The sequence below is a fragment of the Coregonus clupeaformis genome, unplaced genomic scaffold, assembly GCF_020615455.1.
Source record: "Coregonus clupeaformis isolate EN_2021a unplaced genomic scaffold, ASM2061545v1 scaf1615, whole genome shotgun sequence".
Lineage (NCBI taxonomy): Eukaryota > Metazoa > Chordata > Actinopteri > Salmoniformes > Salmonidae > Coregonus > Coregonus clupeaformis.
In genome coordinates, this window is record NW_025535069.1 from 6,999 (window position 1) to 34,738 (window position 27,740).

At 42.4% G+C, this 27,740-nt stretch overlaps 2 protein-coding genes across 7 annotated transcripts; one reads left to right on the top strand and one right to left on the bottom strand.

Moving 5' to 3' along the window:
* Positions 1-8: 8 nt before the first annotated feature.
* LOC121550973 (RNA binding protein fox-1 homolog 2) lies at positions 9-20,316 on the top strand (the record flags this gene model as incomplete). Of its 6 annotated transcripts, none has more annotated exon segments than XM_045218498.1 (11): positions 9-206; positions 340-513; positions 927-980; positions 1,552-1,644; positions 13,490-13,577; positions 13,736-13,792; positions 13,938-14,082; positions 14,972-15,017; positions 16,583-16,671; positions 16,950-17,088; positions 17,219-20,316. In XM_045218498.1, coding segments are annotated over 11 exon segments (1,128 nt in total), but the record flags the coding sequence as incomplete, so codon positions are not given.
* A 542-nt stretch (positions 20,317-20,858) lies between these two features.
* LOC121570405 (G-protein coupled receptor family C group 5 member D) lies at positions 20,859-27,740 on the bottom strand. The gene is given in 6 exon segments (XM_045218504.1): positions 20,859-21,805; positions 22,577-22,632; positions 22,921-23,160; positions 23,162-23,604; positions 23,606-24,218; positions 27,421-27,740. Coding segments are annotated over 3 exon segments (1,197 nt in total). The 5' UTR covers positions 24,128-24,218; positions 27,421-27,740; the 3' UTR covers positions 20,859-21,805; positions 22,577-22,632; positions 22,921-22,928.

Below are 27,740 nucleotides of genomic sequence, written 5' to 3' on the forward strand. Positions count from 1 at the left end.
TCCTTCAGGGTTCTCAAGATTCAACGGGGGGCCAGGAGGGGCTGGTGCCCCCGCCCTTCTCAGCGTTCCCTCCACCACCCCCTCCGCAGAACGGCCTGGGGACAGAGTTTGGCGGTGCTTTGTTTGGTGCAGGTGGGCAGGGGCCATCGGATTCAGGGGCTGGAACAAATGGCTCAGCCACCACTCCCAACATCTTACCCACCCCGGTGAGTGTTATGGTTGGTTTTGTTGTTAGGCTCACTCTCTGCATTTGTCCCGACAATGCTCGAGAGTACTCGGTTCATTCCATTTATCAGCCTCTCTCTTTTTCTCTCTCTCTCTCTCTCCTCTCTCCCCCAGCAGACAGAGGTGTCCCCAGGACAGGTAGATGGAGTGGGGCAGTGCTTGGCAGTAGAATTAGCAGGAGGAGTATCCGGGGCTGACGCCTCAGAGGCCAAAGGAACCCCAAAACGACTTCACGTCTCCAACATCCCCTTCCGCTTCCGAGACCCTGACCTCAGGCAGATGTTTGGGGTAAGAATCTGGGAACATCCTTGTTGTCCTTTGAGATGAGGAGTATAATCCCTTCTGTTGTTTAATTGATGGTTGGTGTCAGAGTGGGTGTTGAGAAGAACAAAGGGCCAGGCAGTCACAAAGGGAGGAACTCTCATATTCTTAGATTTGCTCTATCACAGGGCCATGAGAGCCATAGAGAGGTAGTCAGTAGTTAGTGAATGAGTGAGGAAAGGAAGGCATGTAGTAACGTATTAAAGGGATAGAAATGGAGACAATAGAAGGTAGGTGCAATTTGATTGAGTTTATTTTGGTACAATACTGCCTCCTAGTGTGCTGCAGGTGTAGTTCAACCCTGATTGTCAATTAATTAAACAGAGTACATAATGCAATTTTGGTTTGTATCCTAAATTCTTGTGTTTGTTGATTTTCAGCAATTTGGGAAGATTATTGATGTTGAGATCATTTTCAATGAGAGGGGCTCAAAGGTGAGTGAGATGGTAACATGTCCTCAGTCCCACCACTGGGGAAATTATTATGATGAAAAAGTCAAATGTAACTTTACAGGACTGTGTCTAAATGATACATTTTCTACACTGCACTGTGTCTTACTGACCTGCACTGATAGTATAAACAACAGGGTAGTATTATGGGTAAAAAGAACACTCCAGGCCGCTGTTGAACATCTAAAACTAGATTGAAAGTATGTCGAAATTATAATGGACCTATATATTTTGTAATAACTGCCCTTTTTCTGGCCTGAAATTGATTTTGACAAGCAAATTGGTCACAAGAAAGTCTGTGCAGCCCTCCGTTGAATTTCAAAATTCCATTTGCCCAACCCTTCACTAATCAGTAACCACTGTATCAGTTCTAGAACAAACAACTGTATAAACCAGTGATTACAACTGGATACCCGTTCAGTAAATGTGTAATGAAATGAGTGAAACTAGCTAAAAGGGCTTTGATTTTCTCTAAAACAACCAGAATGTTTCTTCCACCTCTCTCCTTACGGTGTCTTTGTGGCGTTCCTCTTTCCCCTCTGTCTGTCTACCCCAGGGCTTTGGCTTTGTCACGTTTGAGACCAGCGCCGACGCGGAGAAAGCCCGGGAAAGGCTTCACGGCACGCTAGTGGAAGGTCGCAAGATAGAGGTAATTTAACCCATCTCCTCCTACTGCCATTGTTCCTCTGCCTGTACACTGATTCCGCTAGCTGCCATCCTTTTACACTGACATGCTCTGATGTGGTCTCTGCTGGTACCCCCAGATGGTTTGCTGCCGTTTAATTTTTTTGGGGGTTGTCTTGTTCCCTGGTTCATTTGGGGCGTGGGGAGAGTTGGGACACCTCAAGGCATGCTGGGAAGTTTCCTCTCTCTGCATCGTTTAGGTCTCGGTTCTGTCTTGCACCATTTCTTATTTCTTATTATAGCTTCCACTGCCTTTGATTTCAAAATACAATCTAAATAATCTTTCTCTGTTGCTGGAACCGCGGGACATTAGGAGAACATGATGAGACGATGATGCATGGCCGATTGTAGCCGGGTTGCTCATATCTTAGTCCCTAATCTAGAATGTTCCTTTTTTTCCCGTGCTGCAAAGTGGTTGTGACAAGCTTATGGCGCCTGGCCTCCAGCATGCAGCACAATGCATGCACTCCTCTACTCTCCATCTGTAAAAATAACTACGGCATATATTTGATATTAAGCTCCCTCCTTTCACAATTCTATTTTTAATGAAAGTGTGGCTCGTATGTGATTGTTTCAGGGTTGGGGAGAAGCTGAGAAGATGCATGTTTTTCTTTGAAATATTGTCAGTTTGCGTGCCAGTGCTATCCTACCCATCTCTGGAGCAGATCTATTATAAGCCAGGTTCTTAGCCAATCACAATTCTGCATGGGCTCCTGCCTCCTTGCTGTGGTTGTGGTAGTTGTGTCCTGCATGATGGTGATGGCTGGTCCCGCCTGGGATTCATCTGCAACTCTCCAACATCTGGTTCTGAATGACACCTGCATCCAATGGTCTATAAGCCTAAACTTCACCTTCAGTCAATCAGCAAGTTGAATGGATACTGATGGAGCCCAATGAAAACCTGCATCAGTTAAACTTATATAAATCAACAACCTATTTGTTTGGCCCTGGTAGTTCTGTAACCTCTGTCTCTGTAGTCTTTGTAGTATCTTCTTGTTTCATGCATGATCTTTATCACTTTAATTGTAGGGCAGTTTCTCTCACTCTTCTTCACCTTTTATCATTGCTGCATGTGTGACAGTAGTTGTACTATCTGACGCTGTGGCCAGTCCTTTGTAAACTGCATGGGTCAACAGGAGTGTGTGTCATCAGGTTTGTCTGTGTTTGACTAGTGCATGGGTTAGAACAGCCGTACAGACTAAGGGCAAATAAAGGTTGTTCTGGATTTATACGCTCATTCAACACCGAAGGAAAAGCCCAGCATTCCTTTTGAGGCAATGCAATGTGACGGTTCTTCTTTCTCCTAGAAATGGCATATTAAGTTGTTTGCAACCCTAGCTTAGTCATTGGTCATACAATTTCAAGATTTTTTTTTAAACAATGGCCGTTATTCTAACAGATGTGAAGATACTAATTAAAAACTGGCTAAGCTTAGAGGCAATGTTCTGACATAGGGAATGTTTAGTGTTGGAATGGGGAATGGTCAGTTTTAGTTGCCCCCGTACTAGGCTAGGATTAGATTACACCTTGTTTTGCTTAGGAAACTCTGAAAGATATGCCATGGTAGTATTTTACCAGATTGTTTTTGAAATCAGGAGTGTGAAAATTCTCTGTTTGCTATCCTTTTGCATGGGATTTATTGGAAGTATGTGTGCATGATATTACTATGGTGTTCTAACATGGGATGTCACTGCGGCAATAGTGCGGACAGTCTGATTTCTTGCATGTCGTTTATATTGGCTATTTTGTTAAGACTTTTAGATGATTTTGGTGATAGTGATGTGGACTTTTGGTTGTTTGGCATGACGTGGTCTGAAAGTTGAAAATGCCTTGCTACTTTTATGAAGGTCTGTCCATCCATAAAACAAAAAAAGGCAATAGTTGTTGATTGGATTGAAGGATTTATTTCATGTTGTTGACTGAAGTCTGTCAGTGCATGGGAATCTGTAGTGATTTTTCTCCTATCTAGTTAGTTTGGAATCCTAAGTGTGCATGGATATTGGTTCTACATAGAGTGTAGTATTGATCTCTGCAGTGACCTATTATATTACATCGAAGTGTACTTCTTTTTGTCTGGAATAAAACTCTGCGCTTTGAAGAAGTCAGTTTCCTGTGCGCGTCCAGTGTACCCATGTAAGTGGTCCAATTCACTAGTCTTCCTGCTGTTTGTGTCTCCACTCCACTACTCTGTGTCTAAGTCTGCACACACACCATGCATCTCCTCCATCAGTCTGTGTTTGTGTGTGTGTCCTCCTCATATCAAAGGGTATTCCACAAAAAGCACTCTAACTAAAGACATTGACATCACACCCCATAGACATTTAATCAATTTCCAGGCAGTGACAATTATATGCCATCAAGCAACTCATCACACTGATGTTTTGAAAGTGACATTTAAGACATTTGACTGTGGGATACCCCGACATTTGACGGATAAAGCCCTTTAAGTCTTTTCACTGTGCTGTCACACCACATTTCCCACCCTGAAGTACTGTAGTAGTAAATGTGTATTGAACGTGTAGGTGTCTCTCTCACCCTGAAGCATGCCGCTCTTGTTGACGTGTTGGTGTGATGGGAAGTGATTACTCCGTGGCGCAGAGTTTTAGACAGACATTAGATGCAGTAGAATATGAAGGTGTAGACTATCACCCAAGTAGTGGTAATAATGAGAACGAGCGACGTCTCGTCCCCTGGTGCTCTTGAGTCTGCATGCATCTCATCAGACACAGGGTCGTAGAGAGGAGAGCTCCTCACTCCGAGACCAACCATATCACCACTGCATGAGCCTGAGTCTCAGACTAAAGAGAGAAATGAGCGTGATAAGTACTGACTTACTGGTGCTGTTCATCTGATCCTGCATGGCTGATCCGTTCTCAATCAGTGATAGATGTACGCTACACTACTGCGGGTGGCAAACCGCTCACAGCCTCCATTTGAATACGTTTTGTCAGTCTTTTAAAGAAAAGGGTCATGTTCTTAAAGAAAACCAATCAGACTTGACATTTTATCCTGGCATTGATTTGAATCCTTTTTTCAACACCAGGTCTTTTAATTGAGCTTTATATGTGAATTGGCTCAAATCAAAAGAAGGCTGTGATCACTCTGCGCTCCAGAAGTGTATTACTGCTCTAAATGGGCTGTTTGTGATCAACTGGGCTTAGCTTTGGATTTAGTCATGGTTGTTGTTTGTTTCAGATACTTTGCATGATTGTCAGAGAAAAAGGGGTGAACCTGTGAATGGATTGGTGTGGTTGTAGTGTGTGTGTGTGTGTGTGTGTTGATGTGAGAGCAGGGCAAAAGGAAAGGGGACAGGGAGTATGAACTGTTCCCTTTCCACTCCTCTCTCTTTCTCCCAGACCACAGGCTTCTCTCTCTCTCTCTCTCTCTCTCTCTCTCTCTCTCTCTCTCCCCATGCCAGTCGAGTTTGTCTTCCTTTGTTTCTCCACTGTTATGTGTTTCTCTGTGTGACACTCCCTGGTCCTCACCCTCTTGTCTTGTCTACGTGCCCCTGTGTGTGTAATACCTCTCATTGTATTTCTTTTCACGTGTTATATTTAGTCTTTAGTCCCTTACCCCCATCCTCTCTTTTTTTCTAGTTATTTTGTTGTTATTCATGGTGGAGCTAAATGTTCCAAAGTAAAAAAATTATACAATTACCCCCCTCTGCAGATCAAAATATGAATCCTGCCCACGTTGCCTTTTACTAAGAATCATTTTACGCTACATTTCACTTAAGTATTTATACTGTCACTCTTGACCGTGGGAGACCTATTTTCAGACGCAATTAAGCCAATCTCTTAATACGAAAGTGGTCGACCTGGTTTTTGAGTCTCTTACTCCTCTCTTATGACCACTATAATTTGCATAAGTTGAAAGAAGCACCCCTCCAGTCCGTCGATCTGTCTCTCTTCACAAGTAAATGGAAAGATGCTCATGCATTGAGCAGAAACTAATTTTAGATGATTTCTCTCTCACTTTCTCTCTTTCTCTCAAAAACTCTCACTGCTTTCAACTGTTATCCCCATTTTTATTTCACATTGGGGGGATTTTTCTTTTAATTTATTGGGTTGTTTGTTGGTTTATTTATTTGTTATTATATTCTTTTCTGTTTCCCTGATGACTTCTATGTGTGTTGTCAGTCTCCACGGTAACCACTCGCGTGTCCTCACGCTGTTTCTTCGGCAACGGTAAGTTGTGTATAAATGACATAATCGCTGATCTGACCCCCACCCCACCCTTGAAAAAGGCAATAGACACAAAATCACACATTGTTTTGAATATTTCTAAAGAAACCGTTAATTTGGCTAGTTCAAATCTGTCAATTAGCTTAGTGGTAGTAGATGCTGGGAGCAAGACGTACAGTAGTTGCATGCTTTAGTTATGTCCACAGCATCTTTGTATTGTATATTACAAATCAATCCAATGTATGGTAGCCTAGCTACAGCATAGCATTGTTCTGATCTCCCAGCTATCCAGAGGATAAAGTCCCTGTTATGATGGGGCCTGTATTGATAGGGAAGGTAGCAGTGATGAGGCACACACACACACACACACACACACACCGACAGACACAGACACACACCGACAGACACAGACACACAGCCCATTGACAGCCTGGTCCAACTAGTAATAATAATGGATCCACCCCACACCCTCCCCCTCCCCTTCTCTCCTCTCATTAACACCTCCCCGGGAATGTCCAAGTTTAATCATCCTCCTCTTTGCAATGACATGGCTGACCAGAACCCATTTGATTAATTCTTCATTGTATGTATATTTTTCCTAATTAATTGTAATCACCAGTAATGACAATAACCCATGGCTCTCTGGGAGGCTCCTGTTCAATTGTGTTATCATCCCCTTCAGCTGCTTCAGTCAATGTTAGTTAAGGGGAAAATAAATATTTTAGAGTAACTTTTCTTTGTCACCAGTATTGGGTGGGTTTCAGATTCATGGGAGGGCCTGTGTCAAGTGTAAATGTGCAATATCCCGAAATCGCTTCGCCATTTCCTGGTTGCAAAAATTCCAATAGTTAGCCTAATTTCAGTTATGTGACAAAACAAGCGATCTATAGTGTGGAGAATCATTGTACCATCTAAACCGCTGTGAAATATATTTTCAATAACGAAAATATATTGTATTTTCAGCTGTTTGAAGCTGGTGTACAAAACTGAAAGTAAAAGACTCAAACTAAACTTAAGAACGGGAAGCATAGAAATAGCGTACATGGAACAGATCTACCGCTTCTTAGACTTGCTTTCAATGAGAATTTCTATGTGAATTTGGTCGGGTTGCCCAAAAAGTTACATATTGAAGCTTTAAATCCTAATGCACAACATGTGGCTATTCTGCTTTCAGGCAAACATAGAAAGTAGCACAGAAATTACAGTTACCATTTTCAAACAGGACCCATCATTTATGCTGATGGGAAAGTACAATAATTTATCCAGTTGAACTTGTACTTGCACATAGTCCAAAATGGAGTGGCAGTAGAATGAAATCCATCTCAGTTTGTGCAAGCCGTAAGATTCCCTGTTGAAAAGTGTTGGGGTGACAATTTTTGCATAGAATTAGAATGCTAGAATGGTAATTCTCACTCTGGTGGTGGAGGACATGTTTAGATCACTGCATTGCTTCCTACAACATGGTGTGTTTTTCCATAGAGATCTTATTCAATTACTAGAGGGGCTATTTCATAAGCCCTCAAAGTTCCAGAATGGGGTTAAAATTGCAGCCAAATTGGTCAGGGAGAAATCCAAACCAGTCTAATTGAATTAATGGCTGTAGAGGCATAATCCAGATTTTACTTATGCAGGAAAGTTAAAGTAAGGTATGTGATAAATCGGAAATTGTGTAATCAAATTATTGTCAACCTAAAATATTGTGATATAATTATAAATACTGTTTAAAGGTATATAGCAATTTTCTGTATAAATAGCCTCTAAAATATATGTAAACCATACATGTAGTCCTCTGTAGCTCAGCTGGTAGAGCACGGCGCTTGTAACGCCAAGGTAGTGGGTTCGATCCCCGGGACCACCCATACACAAAAAATTTATGCACGCATGACTGTAAGTCGCTTTGGATAAAAGCGTCTGCTAAATGGCATATTATATTATTTATATTATATTACATGGCAAACATTTAGTTTTCATGGGAAGTTGAGTTTCATTATATGATATAATATCAGTATTTGTTGCATTTACAACTTGTCTAAGTCCTATCATCAACTAATTTCAGCCAGTATGTATGGCTGTGGATTGACTGCAGTGTTCAAATGGAATGTTGGCATATTGGCAGTTAATTTTTATCCAATGGAAACATTCCTCTGAAACTGGCTGGCTTGCTAGCTAACAAACATACAGTGCAGATAAATTCTTCAAATTAATTATTTTACATCCGGGATGGGCAACTATGGTGGGGGCCCACAAAAATCAACTCATCATGAGGGGCTGCAGTTGCTCCAAGCTTTTGAGTTAATTTTGTGCAATTCTACAGTTCTACAAATTTTGCCATGGGGCATAGAGAAAATGTTGCTGTTTTAAAGCTAGTTTACTGCCATTGTAAAAAATATGTGACATGGGGCAGAGAGAAGATTTTTCAAATTTGAGAACAAATGTAATGATTTCTTTCCAAGTTTTAGAGTTAATTACGTGCAATTCTACTCATTTTGCCTTGAGGCGGAGAGGACAATTAGCAGTTTTGCAGTTAATTTCCTGCAATTCTACACATTTTGCCAAAGGGTGGAGAGAGATGTTGCAGTTTTTAATATATCTGAGTGAGACGGACTAACAAAATCAATGGGTGCCCCCCGGGCTCTAAATCGACCTTGATTACTACAAGTTTAGGTAGCTGGCTGCTAGACTAATTTACCAATCTAAAAAATGTTAGCTGACATGGGCTAATTGAGTGACTATCAGTGACTGACATAACAAGATAAAAACAGTTGATGCACAACCAAATTTCGAAATTGCACCTTGTGTATTGCACTATTCTACTTCACAACAGTAAGTTGAGACCCCGACTGAGTTCCACCCCCAAATAAATATCAGAGGGCCTTCAAAAGGGGGGCTGCGGCCGCCAGTTGCCCATCCCTGTTTTACATGATCTTATCACAGCACTGGCAAACCATGGTAGACCAACTCCCTGACCAAAATGGCTGATTTGTCCCATCATAAAAAGATTAATGTCCATTCTAGTATTCTAATTCCTAATTCTATGTGTTTTTCTATGTTCTGAATATGAAAGTATACTGTGCTAAAGTGTATATGCTTATGTATTTCGCGTTTTGAAACTTCAGGAAGAATCACTCATGGAAACCGAAACATTAAAACAGGGTCATAGGCATTTGTGGGCTTGGGTGGACACAGGCCTACCCACTGGGGAGCCAGGCCCTGCCAGGTCCACCCAATCAGATTGGATTGGTCCTGTTGGCCAATCAACATTTCTGCATGCCCACCTACCAATTTCTGGCTACGCCTCTGCATTAACAAAAGGTACAAGCTTTACAGTGAGGGAAAAAAGTATTTGATCCCCTGCTGATTTTGTACGTTTGCCCACTGACAAAGACATGATCAGTCTATAATTTTAATGGTAGGTATATTTGAACAGTGAGAGACAGAATAACAACAACAAAAATTCAGAAAAACGCATGTCAAAAATGTTATAAATTGATTTGCATTTTAATGGAGGAAATAAGTATTTGACCCCTCTGCAAAACATGACTTAGTACTTGGTTGCAAAACCCTTTTTGGCAATCACAGAGGTCAGACGTTTCTTGTAATTGGCCACCAGGTTTGCACACATCTCAGGAGGGATTTTGTCCCACTCCTCTTTGCAGATCTTCTCCAAGTCATTAAGGTTTCGAGGCTGACGTTTGGCAACTTGAACCTTCAGCTCCCCCCACAGATTTTCTATGGGATTAAGGTCTGGAGACTGGCTAGGCCACTCCAGGACCTTAATGTGCTTCTTCTTGAGCCACTCCTTTGTTGCCTTGGCCGTGTGTTTTGGGTCATTGTCATGCTGGAATACCCATCCACGACCCATTTTCAATGCCCTGGCTGAGGGAATGAGGTTCTCACCCAAGATTTGACGGTACATGGCCCGTCCATTGTCCCTTTGATGCGGTGAAGTTGTCCTGTCCCCTTAGCAGAAAAACACCCCCAAAGCATAATGTTTCCACCTCCATCTTTGACGGAGGGGATGGTGTTCTTGGGGTCATAGGCAGCATTCCTCCTCTCCAAACACGGCGAGTTGAGTTGATGCCAAAGAGCTCGATTTTGGTCTCATCTGACCACAACACTTTCACCCAGTTCTCCTCTGAGTCATTCAGATGTTCACTGGCAAACTTCAGACGGGACTGTATATGTGCTTTCTTGAGCAGGGGGACCTTGCGGGCACTGCAGGATTTCAGTCCTTCACGCTGTAGTGTGTTACCAATTGTTTTCTTGTTGACTATGGTCCTAGCTGCCTTGAGATCATTGAGAAGATCCTCCCGTATAGTTCTGGGCTGATTCCTCACCGTTCTCATGATCGTTGCAACTCCACGAGGTGAGATCTTGCATGGGGCCCCAGGCTGAGGGAGATTGACAGTTATTTTGTGTTTCTTCCATTTGCGAATAATCGCACCAACTGTTGTCACCTTCTCACCAAGCTGCTTGGCGATGGTCTTGTAGCCCATTCCAGCCTTGTGTAGGTCTACAATCTTGTCCCTGACATCCTTGGAGAGCTCTTTGGTCTTGGCCATGGTGGAGAGTTTGGAATCTGATTGATTGATTGCTTCTGTGGACAGGTGTCTTTTATACAGGTAACGAGCTGAGATTAGGAGCATTTAAGAGAGTGCTCCTAATCTCAGCTCGTTACCTGTATAAAAGACACCTGGGAGCCAGAAATCTTTCTGATTGAGAGGGGGTCAAATAATGATTTCCCTCATTAAAATGCAAAGTAATTTATAACATTTTTGACATGCGTTTTTCTGGATTTGTTTGTTGTTATTCTGTCTCTCACTGTTCAAATAAACCTACCATTAAAATTATAAACTGATCATTTCTTTGTCAGTGGGCAAACATACAAAATCAGCAGGGGATCAAATACTTTTTTCCCTCACTGTATGTCCATAAAGCAGTCAAAAATATATCTGTCACAGGAGTAAGTGGAATTGTAATTGTTTAGAAAAGATGGCTCATCCATCTGTCCATATTTTCTCTTCACAATGAGAAACTGTGTTAATCGTGTTGGTCCTCTTAAAGTTTGAGGATTTTTGAAGTTCAAATTGCGAGCAGTAGCAGGGAATCTTATGGAATGCACTTTAAGAGAATACTCAATCACTCTGTAGTGAGTGTAGTAGTCTATATTAATGGGATTAACAACAAGGACTTAAAAGCACACAGATGTAATTCTGTTCTGTAAATACCTTTGTAGAGTAGCCTAATTTCTGAAAAGATATGGGGTTTAACTAATGATTTATATAAACACATTGGGTTTTTAACTGGGTGATCCTTTGGTCTGTCTTTTGCTGTCCTTTTATCTTCTTTGGTTTTCCTTTATTGAATTGTGTGTGTATAGTAGTTTCTGTACTGGTCTTAGTTTGTGACACAGTAATAATGCCTGGCAGTGTATCATGTATTATTTGATTTATCTTTTTTGGGGTATGAGGATTGTTCTTCTCTCTCTTCCCTTCATCCTTTGGTGCTCTGTCTCTCTGTCCCTCTATCCCTCCACATACAACTTAGGGAGATTGTTTTGGAGAATGGTCACAGAATCTAATTGCTTTTTTTTTGAATGACGCACCTTGGTATTTGTTATTTTTGTTTTTGAGAAAGTAATTGTTGATTTTTTGTTGTTGCTTATGTAGACAATGTCTCTCTCTTCCTTACACCATCTTTGTGTTTCCCTGTTTCTGTATGTGGACTGGCTCTGTATCTCTGTCTCTCTCTCTCACCTGCATCCCTCTCCTGAACTCCTTACCTGTCCCATCTGTCTCTGTATGTGTTTGATATGGGAGTGCTGCGATTGTTTTGATTGGTCTCTATGCTGCATCCGACGCTTGCTGATTGGCTGAATTAAATTTTTTGGTTCTTTATTCTCACTCTTGGTCATGTGATGCGCCCATATTTGGCTGCGTATAATTTCTGTGTTATAAAATTATTAATTTTGTCCAACAAATGTTTTTTGCACCCCTCTTTCTCTCCCTCCTCCCTTTTATGTATTGATGTTGATGTCTTTTTAGGTAAACCCCAACAAGTTTGGTTTAATTTGGGGGCGGTTTGGGTTACTTTGGTCCAGTTCTGTTAGTTCTGCTGGACTGCTGTGGGCTTGTGTCCTAAAGTTGAGTGGGTGGGATGGAATGGATGGGGTTGAATGTTTATTATTAACCCATGCAGATGTGTTTCTCACTTTGGTCTCTGTTTGATTTGCATGTCTACCTCTCCGTGAGATTGATCAAATTGCATTAACTCCCCTGGCATTGACATACACCACTAAATATACATAAGGAAATGATCATTGCCCAGTTATCACACCCAAAATAGAGCTTTATAAGTGACCCGGATATGAATGCTGTGATGTAAAAAGATTATCAGCGTTAATCTGATTCATTAGGCTGATTTATTCGTTTTATTTTAGTGTCTTCACTCACAGGGACAATTACGTCAGCTAATTGAATTACTCAAGGCTGACCATCTCATTTGCAATGAAGGAAAATGAGGTAAATCTAATTTCCATTTGAATGAGGGCTGCAGTGATAAAGAGTATGACTAGCGGGGTGTTGAAGGCGGCTAAATCTATAATGGCCTTCTAAATGGAACCTCATCACATAGAGCTCTCCAATTGGCCGATAGGTCATTAGTAGCTCACAACAAAGTTTGACATGGCGCAACGTCACACTCAAACTGTGCAATTGCACGGCACAACAGTCATTCTCATAAATCCCATCAAAGGAGATGGATAAAGATTAAGGGAGCCTAATATGGCCCTTTGAAGTTCAGTGAGGGGATTAGCCTAGCTAGCAGCCATCTTGGGCCTCCAACAGCCGGGTGCAGCACTAGACAGAAATGCCAGCCTTTGTTCACACACCTGCATACTACAAACACATATTATTATTCTCCTGCAGTGCCACGTATCCCAGCTCTTCTCCTTCACCTTATCTCTCTGTCTTCTTTTCTTCTCTTACCTATAGATCGCTCTCGCTCTCTCTCTCTCTCCTCTCACCGCTGGGCACAACCACTGGCTCTCAGTATAGCTAGTTGTCTCGAAACAATGAATCATCGATTACACTCCTCTTGGGCAGAACACTTTAATTGCATGACTAAGATTCCCCCTAACAACCCTCCACCAACTGATGTACACGCGCGCTCACACACTCACATAAACACCGTAAGGGAGAGCAGAGACTGCTTCATCATAACCGATGTTGTCAGCTGTCGTATAACTGGCTAGGAAGGAGGCAGCCTGGCAGGGATGAATTAACGATGTGATGCGTCAAACCCACCACCATATTGATGTGAATGATCCAGTGATGGTGAATGGGAGCAGACTGTAACTATGGCCTCCCTGTATGTGGACACACAATCACTATTTTATTGGCAAATGATGAAGATGGTGCTTGTTAGACAGCATGAGTGTTATTACCATTGTATTATTCACACATTCATTTTTAGGTATTGTTTATTTATGAATTGCTATCAACTGTAAATGTCTAATATTGGTCCACTTGTGTGAATTGACCTTTATATCGAGTGTTTATATGTGTTTCCTCCTTTGAATAGAGCAGGCCAAACGTTGTGCTCACTGTCCCTCCTCCCACTCCCCAGGTTAACAATGCCACGGCCAGGGTGATGACCAATAAGAAGATGGTCAGCCCCTACCCCAACGGAGAGGCCCTTAGCACCCTGCCATACGGTAACCAGATGCACACCACTCCATTAGCCTCATTACGATCCATAGAACACTTCAATACAAAACTGGCTAAATAACTAACTGTTAGACAGCTACCCATCTTCCTGTGTATCCCTATCTATATGAAACCCTCCTGTTTCTGCCTCCTCTCTGCTTCTCAGCTGGGTGGAAGTTAAGCCCAATGGTGCAGGCTATGTACGGACCAGAGCTCTATGCAGGTAAACCTTGTCTTCCTCTTAGATTGCATGCCCTTTATTTCACCCAAATCCACTTGTCTTCATTTACACATTCCTAATTCATAGTGCCCCCCAGGCGTTGGATGTTCATTCTCTCTCTCTCTCTCTCTCCTTTCCTCTCCCTCAGTTCCAGGGTTCCCCTACCCGTCTGCGGCAGCGGCGGCCTCCACGGCAGCTGCGTTCCGTGGTGCCCACCTTAGGGGCCGGGGGAGGCCAGTGTACAGCGCCGTGCGTGCGGCAGTGCCGCAGCCTGCCCTCCCTGCCTACCCTGGGTAAGAGATTCAACTACAGAATCCATCCTCTGAAAGGACAGACTTAACATGACATATTTACACATTTCTATACATTCCTTCAGTAAATTCAGTAGTTTACTATAAATACCAGTAAGCGTAATGTCATTAATTTGGTAGTATAGACACTCATACACAACTCCCTCTGATGCAGAGCAGAACACTAATTTGATCCTGTGCGTCACGCTGCACAGAAAGACCAGACACATTTTCTTCATATTTTTCTATGTTCCAGTAATTACGCAAGATAGTCTCACAGAGAAATTGTACTGTGTTGCATGTTGCTGGGCTTTGCCAATTGGTTAATGGGGATGCAACTGCTGTGATATTTGGATTTTAAAAACTAGTGCTGCAGGAAATGCCTCTTCCGTATTTAATCCACTACTGCCTGTCTTCAAACAAACGACTGGCTGACTTGTCCTCTCTGTCTGTCAATGACCTTTTCCTCATCAATGTAAATGGGCCTCCATTCCCTCTCCCTGGGGGATGCTGCTAGAGGATGGTACCCTATAGTACAGTCATGTTTATCATTACCACTTTGTTCAGCAGTAATGGAAGAAATTAATGGAAGTGGTATTTCCTCTGCATGCTGCATGTGTGTGAAATAACTTTTCTATCTCTCTCTCTCTCTCTTTGTGCGTTCACCTTTCCCCTCAATCATCTCACTGTTTACTTTCCTCCACACTGGCTTTCGTTCCTGCCACTCTGGTCTTGGACCATCTCACTGTACACACCGACCCTTCCATCTCCACTTCTCCTGTTCCTCCCTCCTTTGTCCCTCCCTCTCTCCTCCCTCCATCCCTCTCTTTCTGTCTGCCCTCTCTTCACCTGCAATCTCCTCTATCTGCCCCTATCTGACTTTCTCTCTCAGCGTGGTGTATCAGGATGGTGGGTTTTATGGAGCTGCAGACTTATACGTAAGTATATTCCCACTCCTCACTCTCCCTCACGACTCTCTCTCCTTTCTCTCTGTGCGTTTCTGCATGTGCATACGTAAATGCAAGCTGCCCAAATGTGACTGAAGAAATCAACTGTTTCATGCACACAGCTCCTATATTGAATTATGCTAAGGGTAACACTCTTTATTTTACCAGTCCACCACTGCTTGGAATCACACCAGTGGGTCTGAGTTTCCCCAGAGGACAGACCGACTGTAACAGAGGATGTTGTAGTCTGGTGTTGTAACACGGGGTTCCAACATGGGTAGCCGGGCCGCTCTGTGTGCGCTTGTGTCAGGCCGCGTGTCTGTCAGTGTGCGTGCGTCCAGGTTGACAATGGCTGTTTCTGTTCTCTCTATAGAATAGTGTTTCAGGACTCAGTCATTAGTAGCAGATTGGCTCAGGTAGGGTCAATTACCAAACACAGTGTGCATTTGTGTTATCCCTCTGGTGATTATGATCTTTTGATGTTGTTTTGTTTTGAAACGGTAACTTGCTTTTTTCATTTTCCTACTAACTCACTGACATCTGCACAGGTGGATTGTGGGGAAGGGGTTTGTTACTAAGCTACTAAACAGCGTGTGTTTTTTGGCGGTTTGTTCAAGGAGAACCTGGTCTCTGAAATTTAGACTGCTGGCAGTGATAACATGAAAGACGGCAGTTGTATTTGTCCTTTAAGTCACTGGCAGAGAGCCTCTTATTTCATACAAACACCATTGTTCCCAGCACCATTTCTTATAATTGGAAGTTACCACAGCCATTATGCTGAGTAACATCCATAGCTGGAACAGGTACAGAGATGAGCTGGAAGATACTCTATCTGTGTAGCAGCAGTGCCCTGTGGGGCTGAAATTAAAGATGTGGAGAACACAGTTTCTTATTACTAAAGCCTGTCCCCAACCCCTTCCCGGTCTCGACTCTGTCTGGAGCTACAATTACTGAAGCATGCTGATCAACGTCTGCATGCACTATAGGCATAGGCCTACCTTTCCCCTCTCCCCCTTATCTTCTCCCCCTCAGCCCCCCTCCCCCTGCCTCTGTCCTGTCACTAGTTGTACTGCAGGTTTCAAGGGAATGCTGGGGGTTGTGTTCTGTATGATTAGGTCCAAATGCAGTGGTGTGTTCAAATAGGTTTGCGTTGAATAGGGGCATGCATGCTGTCTCAATGCCAGGAGGTGACACTGTGAGTGTGTTTGCGTGTGCCATCTCTATTTTCCCCCTCTTTTCTTTGTCTATTATATGCGTATGAGAGATCACAAAGATAATATGGATGATTTGTGTAAATGTTACTTATATCTTTCTCTATAATTCTGAATCTTTGATATGCTGCGTTATTGACGATTGTCAACAACCTCCACTGTTTTTTTTTTATTTTTTATTTGTTGTTAATACTTCAATCTTTAACCACAAATGTTCTAAACTTGGTCGTTGTACTGTGTGATTCTTTAACTCACTCTGCACTTACACAACTCTGCCTCAGTAATAATCCTGTCTACCTCAGCTGTACTGTGGTGATAACCTCCATTTGTCCCTCTGTCTCCCAGGGAGGCTATCCTGCCGCTGCCTATCGCTTTGCTCAGCCTGCTGCTGTAACCGGGGCAACTGCTGCCGCTGCTGCCGCTTACAGTGACAGGTAAGAATAAGGACGTTCGTCTGAGGACTCGCATCCAAAACCAGCAGCCTCGAAATGCAATAATGTGACCAGACTTTTACACAATAACATGCTAGGCTATGACTCACAGTATAAATTATTTAGTTGTGGTTTTTTTGGTGGGTATTTATGATACACTTGATCTTACAAATCTTTTGTTATGTGATTGTAATATCTCAGCCTATTAGTGCAAGGTGTGTGTTATATTCTCACTAACTATGTGCAGCTAAAAGACGTGTGTTGGTATTCCCCTGGGACAGTTATGGACGAGTGTACACTACAGATCCCTACCACGCTCTAGGTCCTGCTGCTGCTGCCTATGGAGTCGGTGCCATGGTAAGAGCACCCCAACCTCAACACTACAACAACAGGCTGGAAACTGAATTATCTTCACTTTATGTAAATGTAGTTTCTTTACTTCTTGCAAATCTTTTTCACTGCTGTCTGTTGTTTAAAAAAAAAGACAGCTACATCCTCCTTTCCTTATTTCTAATTTCTCTTTCTCTCTCTCCCTTTCTCTTTGTTCCAGGCTAGTTTATATCGGGCTGGATACAGTAGGTTTGCTCCTTACTAAACAGCACTCGCACCATGGAATTCCATATTTCTGAACCTCTTCATTTGGAAAGAGCTCCCCTCCATTTTCTACGGGGTGGTAGTATAAACCCATGTGTTTTGGAAAAAGGTCATCCAATCAAGATAAACTCAACTGTAACTCGGCTTGCTTCAACTGTCACACTCACAGTGACTTAGTAATGGACGAATGAAAACTGCCTGTGAATTTCAAGACTGGCAACAATGATTGAAGACAACTGTGGGAAGAACAAGAATGGTTACATAAAAAACACTATTGGACGTGGATGGAGAAATTGCTGCCCACCAGTAACTTTTTACACTACAGCATTACAAACCTTTGCTCCTAATAGTCTGTGTGGTAATAATACCCAATGCCTATGTTACCAAATTTAATATGTACACATACAAAACTGTGCTCAGTGTGTTAGTTCAGCCTCAAAGTAGGCCATCTCTAGCCTGAAACCCTAGGTCCTTTATATGAAGCACTACATTGACAAAAACCTGCCCAGTGGAGGAATCACATCAGTTAACCACCTGGGCAAAGCAAGGAACACGTCCAAGTTTTTTTTTCTTTTAAAGAACCCGTTCAACAAAAAGGTGAATGGCACGGAGAAATGCAAAAGTAGCGAAAAGTCCATAATCTGACGCAGTTAAATCTAGGTAACAGCTGTTGCTCTGAAAATGATTAGAGAAATCCAAACAGTCTACCATTACACCACCAACCCAACTGTAAAAGACAAAAAATAAGATAAACGGGTGTGAAAATGACAAGGAAAAAGAAACAAAATGACTTGTTTTTGTTCTGCATTACCTCAGTTTTCTTTTCTTTAATTGTCTATGAAAAAGCATTATTGTTATAATGTGGATGCAATTAAATTACATCCACCATCATCATTTTCACATTTTCCAGTTGATTAATACTGTTATTGCTGGTCTATAAGTATTATGATTATTATTACTGTAGTTGCAACTATAATGACACAAGTGTTTCGATCTGTATCATGCATCCTTACTATTATATACCTACATTGTCTTCTTTTTTCCTTTTGAGAATATTGTACAACTCATGCCTGCTCAACACAACTCCTTATACATTTCTCTTTACTAGACTATATGACATTCCAGGTGTAGCATCACAATTGTGACTGAAAGGGGTAGAAACATTGAAAGTGTCTGGGCGTAGCTAACAAGCTGTATAAACCAGTCATGCAAGCTGGACCCAGCTATTCACAGATAAGAATGGAAATCTTAGGGGTTTGTGGGAACAAACCAGATGGTAGGAAACATATGACAGTTACAAACACTACAAGTTGATGTTACTTTTGGTTTCACCATTTTTTTTAAATATATTTTCTGTCAAATTGACACAAATACAGACACGCGAGAAGTGAAACACCCTAATGTTCACCCAATGCAATCTTCCTCCCTCCTAAGTCTTTGGGAATGTTATAGTCCAGTATGTATTAAAGTCACTGCCTCAATGCTTCTTTAAGGTACAGGATGTGACCAAGAAAAATATATAAATAGTCTTTGACCTATTATGTATCTCCATATACTCTGAATATGTTATTATTGCTATTGTTTGTCATTTGGTTCCAAAGATTCTCTAAAAGCACACTTGTTGGTCAAGTGTACACACATTTATTATACTTTTTATGATTGTTGTTCTTGCTGTTATTTTAGCTTTTATTCTATTTTATGGTGAGTTCAAAGTGCACCCTTTCAGTTTGCTCATGGGGGTGTTTTAAAAGTACCCTGTCCTGGGAGATGTCATCTGAGAAGTGGAGAGAGAAGATGGGGGGCAAACATGAATTTATTTACATCTTATAGCAACAAATTAATAGACTTAAAATCACAAAAATAAATTTGGGAACTGGCAAAGTTGGCCTTTTAAAATGTTGGGTTAAATAGAACATTTAGGAGTCCACAGTAGACTTGAGAGGGGGATTTGACATTTTGATACAGAATAAATGTCAGATTAGATTGAGTGTGATGGTGAAACAAAGCGTTCTATTCCACACAATTTTAAAGAGCCTCCCCAAGCCTCCTTTGTCCAGTTGGGAGTGAGTGTGTAGTTCAGGGACAGTTCTAGGGTGGAGGACCCAGAGAGCTGAGCCATAAACCACCTGTTGACATGATGAGTACCATGTTACTAGCTGTTTTATCAGGGCTGAAATAGGAGAGGGGACCAGGTGAAGGAGGGTGATACATACAGCTGCATTAGTTATTCTGTTGAGTATTTATGCCATGATATAATGAGAATAAGAATTTTGAACTTCTCTTAAAAAGTATTAAAAGTATCAGTATGCATGTTTTTGTGAGAAGGACAGGGTCAAAAGTCATTTCATTTGTTGCATGAATCAAACAATTTCTATGGAAAGGAGGTTATGTGAGATATGAAGGCAGGATTGAGAGGGGTCTCAACATAGTCCACTTTAGTTTGTTTGTAGCTAGGGGGAATAATGATATGTAAAACACTGCTTGTTTATGCCTGAGTTATCTATGTTCTTCTGTGGTCATGATATCATTTGAATTACCAGTTATATCTCTTAGTTCAATTTTAATTTGGAATGTTGAACCCCTGCAGTTTTTATTTTGAAGTATGTTAAGTAAACCAATGACATTGTCCCACCATGCACACAGCAGTTTAGCACAGACAGAACTAAGGTTGATGTTTCCAATGTGCTGCATTGTAGCACAAGACTGCTCTGGCACAGCAACTGACCATCCCTCCATAACCTTCCACTTGTTACCCAGCAGTGGAGACTCCGCCCTCTCACGGCTGCTGAGATCACCTTAGACCCAGCTGTGTGTCTGACTTACCCCTGCACTGTGCGGAAGTCAACCTAGTGGGAGTTGTTGGACAGGGATTTCATATGAGTTGGAATTGCATGTGACTTTTTTATTTTCACATGTGCATTGCTAAGCTCATTGATCCAAGTGATATTTTTTTATTTTCTTCAACAAGTGACTTGTGTGTTGTTCCTCATGTTTGCCCTCTGTTTCCTGTCATTGTTATTGAATGTACAAATAAACGGTTTGGTTTTTATACTCCTCTTTTCTCAACTCCTCATTTGGGTAAAATGTTTGGTAGATTTTGTTGCCATTGATTATTGTTATGTTGTCATAGGGTATGGCCACACGGCATTCGTCATGATTGTTGTTCACTAGTAGTAGCGCTGGTGGCAACTATGCCAACTTGAACTCTAAAGTAGAGTTTTACCTCCTGTAGCCAATTTTCTCTAACCAAACTCGTTCATTGCCACTTAGGGAAAAAATAGGCCGATCTCTCATTGCATCTAAAGTTAATGAATGTGAATGTCTGGGTTGAGTTTGGAGGAAATCTCATATCCCTGTTAATTGCTCTAATGCACAAGAGGCTAATTGCCCAGTTGATGACATGCACTTCCAGATTATTGAAGTGGGACTAATTGAAATGATTAAATTGAGGGCTGTTTGATCAGTGAAACAATAAAGCACATGGATCCACTGAATTATTGAGGTATTGACCCCACTGACTCGCCCACTATGGGAGGAAATGAGATGACCATGATGCCTATAGGCAGAGTATAAAGTTATATTGCTCTCATATGTCATTCCTAGAGCACTACAGATCTATCATTCATATCAGTAAACAATATTTGCATGTGGAAATTACATGATGGAATGCATTTGTTTACATTTGGTGGAACAATAATAGTATGAACATTGAGGTAAATTGAATCCCACCAACAATAATTCACACATGTTGTACAGTGTCACCTAGTGGTTAAACACAGTACTACCACATTCAATCTAGCTCCTGCTGCTTTTTTTGTGAGAGAATGAATCAGCCCTCTGCTGTTAGATATGACTAACAAATATACCTTTTAACATTCAATTTTAATAACACTTTTTCAAACTGCACAATATGCATAGTATAACATTGATTGTATTTATAAACTGGGGTTTAAAGAAAAAAAAGCCGCCATATACCTTTACATAAGAAGATGTTAAGACATGATGACAAGGGTCTACTTTAGCGCTGCCAGGTCCTTTCTCTCCTCTCCTGCACACATGCCTGGCGCTGCCTCATCCCTGCAGTTTGGCACCCATGATACAGACAGATTCACGCCTCCTCCCTGGGCCTATTAGACACTGTCTCTTGTGTTTTCAAGCAGCATGTTGCAAAAACACTTTTAGCTCAAATTCAGTAAGCTCATTCTATCTGGATCCAGCATGAGTAAAGATGAATTAAATTAATCAATCAAGCCTTAGTCACATAATTATGGAAATCATGTTGCAATTCAGGTTCTATACAATAAATATACATTTGTAGCTGAACTTCAAAAACATTTCTGGGTCATGTGAGAGTGCATGTATATGTTCAGCTGTTAGGTTGTCTTTGTGTGTGTGTGTGTGTGTGTGTGTGTGTGTGTGTGTGTACACGAAAAGCAATGTGATCCTAATCAGACATGCTGTGTCCATAGTATTCATCATAGGGCTCCCTGATGTTGGTAGTCTGAGGACGAGGGATGGAGTAATCTTTGTCAGGATCTATTTCCTGAAACAGACACAGTGAAACATTCAAACATTCATCATATTAGTGCAGTTAATAATTACAGATACATTGCTTGTAATGGTAAGGGTCATATTCTTTTGTAAGAGGTTATTTTATCTTTTATAAACAATACAAAACATACACATACAAATGACAACATCATACAAACATCAACTACATCACACCTGCCCAGACCGACTAGCACACACCCCCATCTCCAGCACCCGCATCACTTTCTGCAACATGGCCTGAAACTGCACCATTTTGTTTCTCTCCGTAGCCCACGCACTTTCAATGTTGAAATAATAAATCATTGATTTTTCCATTGTGTTAATGATGGCGGATTGATTGATTTCCATGTTTTTAGTATGCGTTTTTTCAAGATGAGTGATGAGAAGAGAATCGTCCAACCCATCGGGTATCTCACTACACCCTCATATGCCATGTCTTGAAATATGCAGACAGACGGATTAAAAGTACATTTACATTGTAATACTTCTGGCTGCCAACTTTCTAGCTCCGCCCACAACTTCCGGACTTTATAGCATTCCCAGAAAGCATGGATTATTGAGTCTTTATTAGTTTTACACTTAAGACATGACTCTGCCCTTGTGCTGTAGAATTTGTGAATTTTGTCTCTTGTATAATACAATTCTATACATTATCTTGGATTAAGCATATATTTTTTTAGTTATTCTTTGTTACAACACATATGCTGATTCTCATTCCTTTAATCACTCAGCAATGCCCAGAGCCATTTTGAGGCCTACTCACTGTCATTGAGAATCCAGACTCATATGGTGACTGGAAAACGGGGTCTTGTCTTCTGCCTGGGAGAAGAGAACACGATACAATGACTCAATTATCTGCAAATCCCATACAGTGAGTATTAAAGTGACTGATTGTGTAATTAATCTCATATGTCATATCTTATTCATTGGAGCTAGTCCATATATAATGTAGCTTCCATGCTAACTTATTAGTACTCTACCAACAGTCAATTGTCTGTGTTTTCTAATGTTATTTAGCTGATGAACTAAACGTAGACATGCAGTACAGTACATTCCCCTGCTTTACTCCTTTTCAGTGCTACTGTTTCTCACTTCTCCGTTCCTCACCGTCGTTCTCAAAGCTTCTGTTCTCCCTTCCTTCTTTCGGGCTGCCCAGCCCTGGCAGAGTTGGCATTGGGACTGGTCCATCCGCCAAAGTCGAGGGGGCCCTCCTTGGAGCTGGCCTCCCACCTGCAGAGGAGGACCACTTGGGCCAGTCCGTGGCCCAGCAGCAGGACCCAGCCGTTGGCCACCAGGGCTATACTCAGCACCGGGTCATCCCACTGCGGCCGCCGGCCCATCTCCATGTTACCCCGGGTCAGCAGGGCGATCCACACCACCCAGATGGCAGCGGACAGCAGCAGGGTGAGGCAGAGCAGTGTGGCCTGGACCTTTGCTCTGTCGGTGGGTGCCCCCGCTGTAGCTATAGCTGTAGGTGAGACAGGAGTGGCAGAGGCAGCACAGGGAGAGGACCAGGCCGGTGGCCAGCAGAACCAGCACGTAGATGAGCAACATGACAAACTCCCCCTGGGAGTACTGACAGGGCTGGCCGTCCCGCAGCAGTACGATGATCAGCCACTCTGTAGCGATGACCACCTGGAGGGTGAAGAGGGCCAGGGCCACCCCACTCTCCCCCCAGCCCCGGGTCACACCGAAGCCCAGCAGGGCCAGGCAGCGCGCCAGCAGGCAGGAGAAAGCCAGGGAGAACAGCACCCCGAACAGGAAGAGGCGCGTGGGGCATGTCTGGTGGGGTGAGGCGGATGACGAAGGCAAAGGTCAGGGCGAAGACCCCTGCCGTGCTGACCAGGAACAGAGCCATGGAGGCTACGCTCCCCCCGATGCCCCTGCGCTGGCGGGACGACACACACTTCCACAGGGTCCAGAACAGCAGCCCCACCAGCAGCCCTGAACTGACCACAAAGCCCAGTGAGGCCAGGCTCTCCACCACGATACCCCACGCCACCTGACGGTCACACAGGTAGGAGTAGATGGGGTCCAGATCCGCCCCACACCCCAGGATTGCATCCTGGGAAGTAGAGTTTGAGGAAAAGTTGCGCTGGAGGAAGGGAGTGGTGCCTCGGTTGATAGTGGATTTTACTGTGGAATTATTAGTGGTGGTATTGGGGATAGCATTAGAGCTAGTGGCAGCAGTGTGAGGGATGGTTTGGTTGAGGGTGCTGTGGGCATTCAGTGTGGTCTGACATGTGCTGGGAAGTGGGACATTGAATAGTAGGATGAGAAAAATTGATTTGTGTATCTGGAATGGAAAGACCATCTTTTTCTGTTTTGTCAGCATGTTGTTGTGTCCTTCCTCCCTGGTTTTCTGTTTTGATGGTATACTCCCTGCTCAGGTGGGCCTTTGCTACCTAGAAAAAGTAGCATCCATGAGAGCATGTATTTTTGACTCCGAATATCTTTATTTATAGAGCATAGCGGTATTTAGCACAATCAAATCAATTAAGGTGCTTTTGAATAAAGATCAGAGAGAGAGAGAGAGAGAGAGAGAGAGAGAGAGAGAGAGAGAGAGAGAGAGAGAGAGAGAGAGAGAGAGAGAGAGAGAGAGAGAGAGAGAGAGAGAGAGAGAGAGAGAGAGAGAGAGAGAGAGAGAGAGAGAGAGAGAGAGAGAGAGAGAGAGAGAGAGAGAGAGAGAGAGAGAGAGAGAGAGAGAGACAGAGAGAGACAGAGAGACAGAGAGAGACAGAGAGAGACAGACATGCCAGGACAGGGCAATAACTAAGAACAGAGGAATTAGGAGTGATGTCATTAGGAACAGGTTCTAGATACTCTACACCAGGGATGGACAACTTGGAGGGAGTCGGGGCCACAAAAAATCTGAACTCATCATGAGGGGCCGCAGTGGCTTGCGGGTCTGCGTACCCACATTGTTTTACAGCTAATTTCCTGCAATTCTACACATTTTGCCATAGGGTGGAGAGAAATGTTTGCAGTTTTTAATGTTATATCTGAGTGAGACTGACCAACATAATCATATAATAGTATTATACTGTATTTTATACAGGACAGTTTAGATAGCTGTCTTAGATAACTAACTTAGCAATCTAAAAAATATTTTGCTGACGTAGGCTTATTGACTGACTATCAGTGCTTTACATGACAAGACAAAAACTGCTGATGCACAACCACATTTCGAAATTGCACCTTGTGCATTCCACTATTTTAACTCGCAGCAGTAAGTTGAAAGCCCAACTGATTTCCTAAAATAAAATATATACATTAATTTAAAAAAATTGGGGACCTCCCATCCCTGCTCTACACAGAGGAAAAATTGAGAACTACATTAACTCATAAAGCCGTGTGAAACCAGGAAAGAGAGCAATAGGGAGTGAGCGTGACAGTGAAGGCAAATGCGAGGGGGGGTTGACACACTGGAAGTGTGATGGAGTGAGAGAGAGAAGCCAGAGATATACTCTCCTGATAGTTGATTGTCACTTCCTCTAGTTCATAACAGAGCCCTTGTTTCAGTGTCAGAGATTTAAATATGACATTTAATATGCTTATCGCTGGGTAAATATGGCCCTGGCCCCTTTATTTAAAGCTTAAGGATAACTCTGTTTTGCACAGAGGACAGGAGATGAAACCTCTATACATCTTTACAGATGATTTCAGGAACATGTTTACAGTGGGGAAAAAAAGTATTTAGTCAGCCACCAATTGTGCAAGTTCTCCCACTTAAAAAGATGAGAGAGGCCTGTAATTTTCATCATAGGTACACGTCAACTATGACAGACAAATTGAGAAAATAAAATCCAGAAAATCACATTGTAGGATTTTTTATGAATTTATTTGCAAATTATGGTGGAAAATAAGTATTTGGTCACCTACAAACAAGCAAGATTTCTGGCTCTCACAGACCTGTAACTTCTTCTTTAAGAGGCTCCTCTGTCCTCCACTTGTTACCTGTATTAATGGCACCTGTTTGAACTTGTTATCAGTATAAAAGACACCTGTCCACAACCTCAAACAGTCACACTCCAAACTCCACTATGGCCAAGACCAAAGAGCTGTCAAAGGACACCAGAAACAAAATTGTAGACCTGCACCAGGCTGGAAAGACTGAATCTGCAATAGGTAAGCAGCTTGGTTTGAAGAAATCAACTGTGGGAGCAATTATTAGGAAATGGAAGACATAAAAGACCACTGATAATCTCCCCTCGATCTGGGGCTCCACGCAAGATCTCACCCCGTGGGGTCAAAATGATCACAAGAACGGTGAGCAAAAATCCCAGAACCACACGGGGGGGACCTAGTGAATGACCTGCAGAGACCTGGGACCAAAGTAAAAAGCCTACCATCAGTAACACACTACGCCGCCAGGGACTCAAATCCTGCAGTGCCAGACGTGTCCCCCTGCTTAAGCCAGTACATGTCCAGGCCCGTCTGAAGTTTGCTAGAGTGCATTTGGATGATCCAGAAGAGGATTGGGAGAATGTCATATGGTCAGATGAAACCAAAATATAACTTTTTGGTAAAAACTCAACTCGTCGTGTTTGGAGGACAACGAATGCTGAGTTGCATCCAAAGAACACCATACCTACTGTGAAGCATGGGGGTGGAAACATTATGCTTTGGAGCTGTTTTTCTGCAAAGGGACCAGGACGACTGATCCGTGTAAAGGAAAGAATGAATGGGGCCATGTATTGTGAGATTTTGAGTGAAAACCTCCTTCCATCAGCAAGGGCATTGAAGATGAAATGTGGCTGGGTCTTTCAGCATGATAATGATCCCAAACACACCGCCCGGGCAACGAAGGAGTGGCTTCGTAAGAAGCATTTCAAGGTCCTGGAGTGGCCTAGCCAGTCTCCAGATCTCAACCCCATAGAACATCTTTGGAGGGAGTTGAAAGTCCGTGTTGCCCAGCGACAGCCCCAAAACATCACTGCTCTAGAGGAGATCTGCATGGAGGAATGGGCCAAAATACCAGCAACAGTGTGTGAAGACCTTGTGAAGACTTACAGAAAACGTTTGAGCTGTGTCATTGCCAACAAAGGGTATATAACAAAGTATTGAGAAACTTTTGTTATTGACCAAATACTTATTTTCCACCATAATTTGCAAATAAATTCATTAAAAATCCTACAATGTGATTTTTGGAGAAAAAAAATCTCATTTTGTCTGTCATAGTTGACGTGTACCTATGATGAAAATTACAGGCCTCTCTCATCTTTTTAAGTGGGAGAACTTGCACAATTGGTGGCTGACTAAATACCTTTTTTCCCCACTATATGTGACTGGTCATTTGTTATGTAACACAAACTAGTATGAAACATAAACAAATATTTCATAAAACAATTGTTTTGAATGTTATGTTTTTCCGTTAATTGGGTCGTTGAATTGGTTGACCTTTACCCAGTAACAACAGTCTAAACAATAATGATAAATTGTCATCCAACAACAGGAGACATGAGGGCATCATTGCTTCAGCTGTTACTTTTAATCTTGTGAGCAACATTTTTACTTTAAAACAACAAACTCTTCCTGTGTAGGCTATACCTCCATTCAAGCTGCAACTTTCAAACAAGCGAAGAAGAGTAACATGAATTGACTTACCCTTTATCCTGAGGCTTCAGTGCATCCACCTCTGTGGTTCCTGGGTATTTCTCTCGTACTTGTAGTTCCACTTGAGATTTGCAATGAACACTCAGCTGATGCATCAGTAGACAGTCATCTATGTATGAACATGCCTCCTAACTCAAGGATGTTCCCATATCTTTTACAGGCAGTGAGTGCAAGAGGAAGGGAGGGAAAGCAGGAAGAAAGGAATGAGAGAGGGAGCAAATGAGTTTGGAAACGAAAGATGAGGATTTTTTCACCTCGCCCAAATCTACATCTACAGATAGCAGAGAAGTTTGGACTGACCCACCCCTGAC